The sequence below is a fragment of the Acartia tonsa genome, chromosome 2 (genome assembly GCF_053477335.1).
Source record: "Acartia tonsa isolate MP-2025a chromosome 2, ASM5347733v1, whole genome shotgun sequence".
NCBI classification, from domain to species: Eukaryota; Metazoa; Arthropoda; class Copepoda; order Calanoida; family Acartiidae; genus Acartia; species Acartia tonsa.
The window spans coordinates 46,571,241-46,583,015 of record NC_137261.1 but is presented as its reverse complement, the minus strand read 5'-3'; the positions used below and the strand labels follow the sequence as shown (position 1 = coordinate 46,583,015).

The 11,775-nt window shown below is 30.0% G+C and overlaps 1 protein-coding gene across 3 annotated transcripts; it reads left to right on the top strand.

Annotated features, from left to right (window-relative positions):
* The first annotated feature begins 651 nt into the window (after positions 1-651).
* On the top strand, positions 652-10,192 carry LOC145312826 (26S proteasome non-ATPase regulatory subunit 11-like). 3 transcript variants are annotated; one of them, XM_080152066.1, is made up of 12 exons: positions 652-784; positions 1,963-2,031; positions 2,638-2,702; positions 3,224-3,303; positions 5,556-5,653; positions 7,385-7,517; positions 7,809-7,897; positions 8,102-8,198; positions 8,788-8,922; positions 9,163-9,228; positions 9,446-9,514; positions 9,931-10,192. In XM_080152066.1, the coding sequence occupies exons 1-12, from the start codon at positions 696-698 to the stop codon at positions 10,126-10,128; spliced, it is 1,188 nt and encodes a 395-aa protein (XP_080008192.1). In that variant the 5' UTR covers positions 652-695; the 3' UTR covers positions 10,129-10,192. The 3 variants fall into 3 exon arrangements, with proteins under 3 accessions (XP_080008192.1, XP_080008190.1, XP_080008191.1); XM_080152064.1 differs by having other exon boundaries at positions 2,635-2,702; XM_080152065.1 differs by having other exon boundaries at positions 1,963-2,035; positions 2,642-2,702.
* The last annotated feature ends 1,583 nt before the right edge of the window (positions 10,193-11,775 follow it).

Here is an 11,775-nt window from a genome sequence, read left to right as displayed (position 1 = left end):
CAACTGGCTGAATGCCAGGGCTAAGATACTGGTATTAATCAATTTTATGATTCTTATTTAAATATTCGTTGAAAATAGATTGTAATTCGTTTCTTTATATGATTTTTTAGTATGCCTGCTAACCGGTTTTAATCCACCGGATATTTAATGCCAATTAAACATTAAATTGGAAAATTTCTTCATTCATATAATGTATAAACAATGGAGAATGTAGTTACAGTCTTTATCGGACAAACAGACTGACACACCTTAGTGATAGTTTAGCTTCACATCAACTATGATAAAGTTTAGAATTTGAAAAGATTTATTTAATAACGTTTTCTTTTTGTCTGAAGCTTAAGATTTCAATAAATTCTTAACCGATTGAGTTCTTCATTTTACTGAAGCTTTACTAAGGGCCATTAGAAGTTAGGGGCGACTCCGATAGTTATTCATATACTGTTAGTTATTTTTCTTTGATTCTAAAAAATTATATATTTTCTGTATATCATTGCAATGTTTCTGAAAACTCGAAGAGAACAATTAATAATTCCTTATTATAAGAAGGTAAAAACATAATAATTCTTCACTCTATAATCCTCTAACATTTCAATAAATCAAAATGTTCCCCTTTTTATTTTACAATATTTTAAGTAAGAAATCCTCGAAAGTAAAATAAGAAAATCTACTAAAATAAGTTTGAGAGAGAATTTGTAATGGTTGAGAGCAGGGGAAATAAAATGGATATTTTGCAGGATAATTCCAGTGAGGAAACCAGCTTAATACAGGAGGCAGAAACATTCAAGTAAGTTTTATTATTCAATTTGCATAATGGAACAGTATTATACCTTCGCAGTTCATCTTTTTACTCATCCTATTAAGCTGGAGTAAGGGTGGTAATTAAGTAGAGTTTTATTTTATTTTTACGTAGTTTTATAAATCTCTTTGGTTCATTAGAACAAGTAATTTATTCCAAAGAAGTAGAACACTAAATTAATAAAATCTAATTTAGTTGGAAGTGAGGTTTCGGGTTCGAATCTTTCTTTTGACGGTCGACTCTATAAATGTATGATTTATTTGGACTAAATGATGACATTTAAACATATCAAACTTTATACACGACCATAATTTTATGAACCCACCCACGGATCTAAAGAAATGGCCGATAAATTCATGTACATCCCCAATGATGATACACAAAATTACCCTTTTCTGTAGATTACAATTAGTGTTTGAAACGGTTGTACACTTAACTTAATAAACCAACCAATCAAAATTAAAATTATTTAAAGTTGTAAATTCAACAATTAAGAAAAAAATTTTAAGAAATTTTGGGACTGCTGTAATAAACAACTCAATATTCCCTCCCCTCCCTGTAACTCACCTCAGAATACTTCCACCTTCCCTTTGTTGCAATAATGAAAATTTGAAACATAGCTGTAAAAGTTTGTGATTGATATATTGCTTTGGTTGTAGTTAAATGAATATTGTTCCCAAATCCAATAGTTTTATAATAATGCACTTTGCACTCTGTAACAATGGATGGGGGCTGGGTATAATCAAAACAAGGACAGTTATCTCAAAAAGCAGCGCATTGATAACAAGATAAATTGTTTTACAAGATTAAATTTTATATCACCGTGTGGCTTCTATGGCCAGCTATGAGGTGAAAAAGTATTTTGTTTTTGATATTGCATTTTCTTTTTAAAACATGATTCGGATCATGAAAAGAAAACGAAGTATCGGGTTTCGTTGTATTTACATTGAACTAACCTAACCTAAGATAACCTATCAAAAGCTACAGTGAAATTACGAGGAAACCCGCTACTTCGTTTTCTTTCCATTGTCCTATGATTTTTAATTATTCATAATACAAAGTAAAACGCTGCTTGTCCGTCTGTCTGTATGTTTATCCTCCCTCTGTTTAATTGTTTTCTCTATAACTTGTATGTATCCTTGACTGAAGTATAATTTTGTTGGCAGGACAAGCAGTGATGCAGAGGGCCTCGCTAAACTAATAGATGATGCAAAACTTTTGGCACAAACTATAAGGAAAGTTAATAGTGACCATTTATTATTATTTCCACAGTTCTAGTCATACTTATTCAAACTTTAATTTGTAAGTGGTGCAGTCTTGATAACTTTCCAGCAACAACATTATTATAATTTATATTAATTAATTTTTGCATGGTAAAATTGTTACGTCCCCCTTAACGTCATTAAATATGTGTTCATTTTCAGATTGGAAGAAAGCAGCATAAGGTGCCTAATAAAAAATGACGTCACACAATACAATTGACCAATGATAGGCCAGTATACATTTTACTAATGTCATTTACAATGTATACTGGCCTATCATTGGTATTGTATGACGTCATTTTTTAATAGGCACTATAAGCTGCTTCATTATAATAGCAACTTTTAAAGAAAGATCTTTTATAACAATGAAATGGGTCAAATTGTAGTCTACGTTAATATATGAAAGATCATCGATCATATATTCTTCTACTTTGGAAATCCTATCAGATGATTGTATTTGCCATTTCATTGCTAAGTATTACAAAACATTATAGATTCTACTTAAATCCGTCATTATGCTATGTTGAAATTCCTAAAAATTATAATCTACCTATGGTCATAATTATACTTGTTCAGTAGTAAGGTCAGAGGTAATCAAGTGATAAAAATTCTTGTTGAGGCTTATTTAGCTGTGGAAAAATCAGGTATGTACATGGATATATAATATACGTGGATATATTGATACGGGAAAATTTAGCTTGCCGATATAGACCTCATTTATTGATCAGTGCGTTCATCAAAATGGAGGGAAGAGGATGGGGTGAAGGGGGTGCATGGGGGGTATCGTTACTTTAGCCAGTTGCGAGCATCACTTTGTCAGAGTACATTAAAATCTGTTGTAACATCCAAGTAATAATATTTCGATTCTTATTATTATATTTTTGAATGCAGATTCTTGTAACAATATGGTACTTATCCTCTTATTGCTTTTATTAAATCAATTTAGATTAATTAAAAGTAAAATATATCTATGTATTTTACACTTTTTTTATTATAATCATATGAGTAGGTACAAGAAAAAAAAAGTTTCTTTTCATAGTAATTACCTTCAACACAAAATAAATTATCAATCAAAAAAATAAATTAATACCTACCTACTTATACATTTATATGATTAATATTGATATGTATAAATAAATAATTTAATAATTCATGTTTTATTAAGGATTGAAAGTGGATGTATTAAATGATTTGATTAATTGGGCTGACCAACAAAATAGAACATTTCTAAAAAGACATTTACAGGTTGTATTTATTTGAAAGCATAAATAAACAGTATCAGCCGGACTATTTAATGACTGCTTATTAGCCGTTTTGTAAGTTTTTTAATTACAGGGTAACTTTGTTAAACAGATAGTGGTAAATTATGTCAAAGAGGCGTAACAAGTTTACTTAGATAAGACAAATAGGTTCTAGTGCAGTAAAATGTGAAATGTTCTTAGTAACGATTATCTCCAAAAATCTATAAAGAATGCTAACAGCCAAACGGTTGAACGTATAAATTTTGGTGGCAGAAAATTGTAACCGACAAAAGAAGGCCTACAAATAATTCAGTATAGTCATTAATTACTAAATAATGCAATAATTTGACGTCACCGAAACTGTCCCAATTTTGTATAACTTTTGCGGAACAAGTTTCAATTACGTCATATTTTTCTTTCCCGAAAAAGGGAGGGGGGGAAGAAAATCTCTTCAAAAGAGATGGGGAAAACCCCCTTTTCTCCCATCTCTTTTTTCTTCCCCCCTTCCCTTTTTTTCTTTCCCCCTTCTCTTTTTCGGGAAAGAAAAATATGACGTAATTGGAACTTGTTCCGCAAAAGTTATACAAAATTGGGACAGTTTCGGTGACGTCCAATAATTTCGCAGATCATATAAATGCGCTAAATAAAAGACTTATTTTCTTTTGTGAAGCTTTTCCTGTGCATTATTGATAGGCCTTCTTATGTTGCTTAAAACGTTGTGCGGACATGACAATTATAAGATTAAAACCTGTTTTGTTAATCACGAGGGCTAATAATTATACATGATTATTTAGAATGGCTGAGAACTGGTTCTAATCCAGCGCGGATATTTACGAGTTTCAAAGCCATAATGGAAAAAACGATAAAACCATGATTAACTCTAACATATAACACTTCAATATTGAAGTTGTTATTGTACAAAAAGTTTTTGGTACTTATACCATGTAGATGATTCTTTGATTATATTTTTTTCCTAACTTGCCTCTGATGAATAATATTGGATATTTATCTATTATATTATACACAGCAATCATATTTATCTTTATATTAGTAATTCAATAAGAACATGAACATAGGATATATTGTACTCTAATAATAACAAGGATTGTAATGGCCAAAGCTCAGCCAAGAAATTTTCAATATTAGAGTAAAAAAAAACTATTTCAAAATCTATTTAGTTCTTTTTTATAATGTAAGAACTTAATTGTATTAATTTTAATGTTTAATATAAAGTTAGCTTAAAAGTAGATTTGCTCCTTATAATAATATGTAATAATTTATCTTGTGTATAAACTGAGATGGTATTCATAAATACTTCTTTAGTACACATAATGATAATAATGTTATTTGTATTCTTAAAAACAATTGGTAATAACTAACTAGTAATTTTAGTCTAGAATCAATTGTTAAGACTCTTATTTAGGGCATTTTCTAATTCACAGTAATTATTTTGTCCATAAGTAATATCTAAATATAATAACAATATATTGTTGTATTGGAATAAAATAAAAATATCTAACTTAACCTAATTTATGAGCCAATGTGAAGTAAAACAAGTGAAAATTATTTGTTTCAACATCTTTCTTTTATGAACTTACTGTATTGTATGACTAATCATCTTATGTAATCTTCATTCCTTTCCCTTTTATCTTACATTGAACCATTACAAATATAATGATTATTATTATTATTATCATTAGATAACTTCTGCCAACAATCTTAGTAGGGTTCTAGCATAAAATTTTATACTTCCTAACATAAAATAACACTAGGCCTTTATGGGAATAAAATACATTGTGATATGTAGGTTATTGTTCATCTTTGAAACCACCCAAATGAGAGAAAAGTTATATGCTGGATAGATAAAAGAAATAAACTCTTTGGGATAGTTTGGATATTGATTACACATACTTTCTCCTTTAATCAAATATAATATATATTTTTTATGAAAAGTTATGTTGTTCTAATTTAGATATAACCTTTTTATGTATTCTGGACTTAAACATCACGTTTGACATTACGATTTCTTCTTAGTATGTTGTAAAATCCTCATTTGAAAATCCCCTTAATTACACTACCTCATAATCATTTTAGTGCATTTTAGACTTAAGTAAGGCATTTGACGATATTTATACTTTTGTTCAAAAACCTTTTCCTGTTTTGTTTGATTTTGATAGATTTTGCATATAACCTAAAATACTAATAATAATCTTATATTTATAAAAAAAAAAATAATAAAAAAAATATTTTATTAAGGTTAGATTGGTTGAGACCTTGTACAGTTGTGAAGAATACTCTGATTGTGTCAATATAATTCCTGGCATACTCAAACAGATTAATAAACATAATGACAAGTATGTATTTCTTTGTATCAAGGATACTTTTTAATTATCCCTTGTCTGTTTGTCTATTACAGTATTGTTAACTTTTTGTCTAGTATTTTTGGTAGCAGTACTATTCTATATTTTACTCATATTTGTTTGTCTCAAGATAATGAATTGAGGAACTGCTTGAGTTAAATAGTTTAAGCTATTGGTTTCAAATGCTTTATTACTACTTAATACAAATGCACCTAGAGACTTAGAAGCTAGGGACAAAGCTTTGTTACTTTTTTTATGTTATTGTTCTTGTTATTTTACTAACAATTGTTAGATATATTTTCTTAGATGTTTATTTTTTTGATGTCTTCCTATCTTTCTATCTATATATTTGAGAGTATTGATTCTGTTGTATATTTCTGGCAGACTAACAGAGATTAATGCAGACATGACTGACAAGTATATCTATTCATGTACCTAATCTTATAACAAGTAAATACCAGGTAGACGCGTGCAAACACATTTTCCAGGGGGTCTGAGAATGGATTTATTATTACTTGAATATTACACCAGATTATCCTATACTTTTATAAGTTAAACTTCTAACGATTCATCATATCCCTCCTTTACCCCATACCATCACATTTCCTTCTACTAAATGAACAAATTGGCCAATAAATGACAGGGGAAATAGCAACCTAAATTGACGACAATTTTACCCCTGTCATAATATCCAAGTACGTATATTCTACATCCATAAGTCTGAACCTTTAGGCAAAAATGTTCGTTTATTAAGTAGCCTGGGGTTGTAAAAAGAATTTAATCCATCTAAAACTATTTTTAAAGGTGGTATTGTGGCCTTTCATACACCCCATTTTCACACGCCCCTACTATTACTTTTTTTCTAGCTGTTATAATAATATTCATATTGCTGGTATCTTTATCAGTTTTATTAACTACATAATGTACGGAAAAAAGAATTATCATTTATCTCAAAATAAATTATGTTCTTTAGTTAGAACGTCTGGCCTTTAATCATAGTAAGATACCCAAATAGGCTGTAACTTCCTTTCTAATTAATCAATCAAAAAAAATTAAAGGACATTCAAAGCTGGAGTCATAATGGAAAAGATATTTGTATTTATTTTATTTGTATCCTCTGTCTAGATAGGATACAATACAAGAATAGATATTAATAAAAACTATTCAAAAGTACATGTTAGTATATGTATATTATTAATGGATTTAGAATATACATGGATATTATGACAGAGGAAAAATTGTCGTCAATTTAGGTTGCGAACATTTACATCACTTATTGGTCAGTTCGTTTATTCAGTAGGAGGGGAGGGAGTAGAGTAGGATTATAGGTATCCCAAATAATAATAAAACATTTTTTGATTCGTTTTATTTCAATACGCCCCCAGAGGCTTCTAGGGAAACTTAAAGTGGGAGTGGGAGTCGACATCCTCTCATTTTTAATTTCTGAAGGAAAAATTTATTTCGAGGGGGTCATTTTTTTTCTTGATGCGTATGTGTATAAACAATAATTAAACATTTCCAGGACCTATGGAAAGCTACACTGTAATGGAGAACCATTTCGGTTCAGTGGTTAGAGATATCCTTCACCACAGACAAAAATAACCTACTACTTTATATAAAAGGATTTGTAAAAAAATCTTGAAAATTCAGCAAAGGTTTGAAACTTTATATGACTTAAAATGACCCCTTGGCAGTGCTTTGACTTATTAGCTTATATTTGTTAAGAGAGCTGCTTGTGAAAGTTCATTTGATTGAGGGGAAGTGTTATTACTACCTCAACAATTATGAGAAGGCTAAAACAGCTGTGGTATGTGGCAGGACTGCTGGCAACAGTATCTATTTACAACCAGAAATACAGGTATTATCAATAAAACATGGGGTATGGAAAGTGTCATGACATCATAAAAATACATCTAAATCAATCTTTTTTTAGGGTTTTCTTTTCCAATTCTACTCTAATCCTTCCTTTTTAGACGTATTTTTTGACGTCATTCATAACATTTTCCGTATCTCCGCAAAACATTCTTGATAATCATTTATAATCTTTTTAGCTGATAATTAGCTAAGACAATTTCCTTTCTTCTAAAATTAATGGTATATAATATGGCGCAATTTAAATCTTGACTCGAATCCGACACTTTTTCTGCAGGGTGGATTGGATTTGTTGAGTGGAATGGTACAAGCTGCTGCGCATCAAGATTTTAAGACTGCATCCTCCTATTTTACTGAGGCTTTCAGGTATAAAAACAGTTATTTCTTAGATTATTCCAATGTACCAATAAATAAACTATATGTAAATGTAAATATTCAATTCTATATTATTTTGAACATACAAAAAAGAATTATGACAATTGTTCCATTGAATGATAAGTTAAGATGCATATGCACAAATTACCCATATCTATTGCTACATTATCAATAAAATATCTTTTAAATTGCCAGGGTTTTTGAGGAGGTGCAGCATAAAGAGGCTAGTACTGGACTCAAATATCTTTTAATGGCACTAATTATGAGTCAGGATTTTAGAACAATTAATAAGGTAAAGTTAATTTCAGTTAATTCTTGATATAAGATGATCAATGAATCAAAATAGTACAAATAGGTTTAGTCTTGCTCGGATCTCACACCAAGTACTGTTAGAAAGTGAAACTTGTAGCTGGCAAAAAAACGCTTCCACTGCCTTAACCTCATCCCCACCCTTCTACTGGATGAAAGAACCGACCAATAAATGATGTCCATGTTAGCCACCTAAATATTGACAATTATATATATTCTACATCCATTCTAGGACAGCATTTAGCTTTTTTTGTGTATAAATTGTATATATCTGAAAAAATATTTTTCATGTAAATAATTTGAATGACAAATTTTTCAGTATGGCTTTGAAACCGACTAATATCCAATTGATTATAACCGATTCTCAGCCATACTGAAAATCATGTATAGCATCTTATTACATAAAAGTATTAAACCAAAAACTCATATTTAATACCAGTTTTGTAAGCCCGGGCCATCGATCCCTAAGTGCAAATGACTGGTTTTAATTTAATATTTTATATTAATATCCGTGGATAGCTATCTAGGTTACGATGAGATAAACTACTAATGTAAAGATTTTATTTATTTAGATAGTGAACAAGGACGAGTTTGAAAGATATAACGAAGATGATTTCTCATCTTTAGTTAAGATTTGTGAAACTGTCCAGCAGAAAGATTTAATTGGATTTCAGACTGAGATGAGGAAAAACAAGAATCTAACTAAGGTAAACTATATAGTTCATTTTGATTTAGTTTGCATTATATGTAGATAATAAATTATATATAAATCAAAATTGTTTTACATAATCAAAATTTACTAGATAACATTTTACCTAAATTCAGGCTGTAAAACAAAATTTTTATTAATAGTCATTGCATTAATGAAATGAAATTTATATTAACTAGCGAAGGTGCCCCTAGCATGAAGGGACTTAGATTCTTTTAATTGCAAAAAAAATATTTAGGATCCAGTTTTGAAGCTACATTTGACAAATCTGGAAGATAAAATGTTGGAGTATAGCATTGAGAGGGTATGTTTTATTTCTAGTATTTTTATTCATTACTAGCGAATACGCCCCCTAAAAGCCTCTAGAGGCAATTGAGGTAAGGGGGGGGGATTTTCAATTTTAGTTTTAAAAAGAAAAAGTAAAACAAAATGAGTTTTTTTGGGGGGAGAAGGGGTATTGTCATTTTAATTTTACTTCATTATAAGGGTATATGTTTTTCTCATTTTTGTTTTCTTTCTAGGTTGTGAAAGCCTATTCAAGAGTTGAAGTTGAACACATAGCCAATAAACTACAGATGCCAGTACAACAGGTTTCATTTCATAGGAAGCTAGTAAAAGTAGCGGTACAGATTATGACGTCAAAATAAATTACCCAATAAGCGGCCACTATAAATTTTACCATTGCTTAGTTACAGTGTATACCTGCCTCTCATTGGTTAATTTTTTTTGACGTCATAATATGTGACGCCACTTTTACTAGCTTCTAAATCAAAACATTTTTATGTGTAACAATAGTTATTTAGCGCATTTTAATATAGACAGCATTCCATGGATCTTGAAATGAAAAATCAAAAGATTAAAACCAGTTTTATTAGACCCTTATATTAATTGTTTAATTGTTTTTCATGGGTCTAATAACCGGTTCTAATCCAGCAAATATTAATCGGTTTCGAAGCCAAATTGGAAACATTATAAGTTATAATCCTAATATTAAATCTAATATTAGACTGAACAGAAGATAAGTTGTATGATACTTGATGGAAAGTTATCTGGAATAATTGACCAGCAGACAAGAGCCCTCACTATATTTCCACACAATAAAAGCCAAGACCATGATGAACTACAGCAAGCTACTGGTCTATTTGATAGCCTTAATAATATTGTCAATAACTTTTATAACAAGGCTAGAAGCCTTTTTCAATAAATTATTGTGATTTGATAATAACAAAAAATTAAGTTAAATAAATTTTCTTTGAAGCTTTGATTCAGTTGATATGTTTCAATTTCTCAATTCACGAAATCACGAATTTGTATTGGGTCAAACACTTTGATGAAGTCGACATGTCATTAATTAATCTACATACAAAAAATGGAAACAAACAAAAGAAATTGGGAGAAAGAAACAAATAAGATCAGTACACGCGGACAGATAGACGATCACTTAAATAGTAGCTTCGCTCCTAGAAAAAATCTAAATCGCATAAAGATCAATTTGAATGAAAAAAAAAATAGAAATTATAAGGAAAGTATGATTATATTTGAGATAAAATCTGATACAATTAATTAAAGAACCACTGTCTAATATTTCAACATAATGAGAGTGAATGCAAAACAGCAAGTAATTAGAGAGTTTCACCATAAGCATTGTTTCATCCAAAAAAATCTTTGTAATCTTCTAGTCCTATTATATATAGTAGTAACCTTTTTTTGTCTGTAACGAAGAATCTCGCTAACCGTTGAATCGATATGGTTCTCCTTTACAATGAAGCTTTTCATATGTTTTGGAAGGTTTTTGACAATTATTTTATGTCTTTAATAACTAAAAAAAAATAATTTTCATGATAAGTCGGTGTACATCCACATTGACATGATAGTACACAAAATTACCACTCCTGTAGATTACCATTAGTGGTTGAAACGCTCTGATACTCAACTAAATGAACCAACAGATCAAAATTTAATAAAATTCCACAAGGTTATTAAGCAAACGAATTAGAAAAAATATTACTTTGGGGACTTTTGCAATAAACAGCCCAATGTCCACTCCCTCACTGCGAAAACAGACAAGTGTGACCAAATATGTGTTACTGTGTTATAAAAATGGTTATAATAGCAGCTGTATAATACGTAATTGTATTGTTGTGTACATGGCTATATTTGTATGGTTAAGGAGAAGAATAGCTCTGCTTATGTAGTGGTTAGAAGGTGTAACTCAAATATTGTACATTTTAACTTAGTACTTACCCTATTTTTGCCAACCTAAATTGTAAGATCATACTGTATGTAAACATGGCTATATTTGTATGGTTAAGGAGAAGAATAGCTCTGCTTATGTAGTGGTTAGAAGGTGTAACTCAAATCTTGTACATCTTATACTATGGCCTAATTAATTTTAGTCAACATATATTTTAACACAGTATAAAACTGCTTTTGCATTAGTAAGGAGGTGTGACTCAACTTTTGTACATCTTAATTTATGGCAAACATGATTCAATTTTACATGAAATTTAGCTACATTTGTGTTGTGAGGATTACTATATATATATATATTGTATGCTTTTACTAATTGAAGATTTTAAAGGCGGAATTTGAGATATGTCTTTAAGAAAACCATGCACACTTGATAAAGAAATAGAGGTGTGTGTTTCTTCCTTAATGTAATAACAGGGCTTAACACCCGTCTGTCTCTAGAAGGCTGGCTGCGGGTTGTTGTGCTTTGTTTCCAGTCGACATAGTCTTCCATTTTCGTCTGCTTTTATATTTTTATAATTAGGGCTTGTGGCTAAAAGGAATATCTAATTACTGCTACTGCTACGGCTGCCAAGCCTTGATACTAACCAACATTTAAAAG

Coding starts and splice junctions, on each gene's coding strand:
- LOC145312826 (XM_080152064.1), top strand. CDS start 696: ATGGTTGAGAGCAGGGGAAATAAAATGGATATTTTGCAGGATAATTCC. Junction 2,703..3,223: donor TTTAGCTGTGGAAAAATCAG/GTATGTACATGG, acceptor TGTTTTATTAAG/GATTGAAAGTGGATGTATTA. Junction 8,923..9,162: donor AAAACAAGAATCTAACTAAG/GTAAACTATATA, acceptor AAAAATATTTAG/GATCCAGTTTTGAAGCTACA.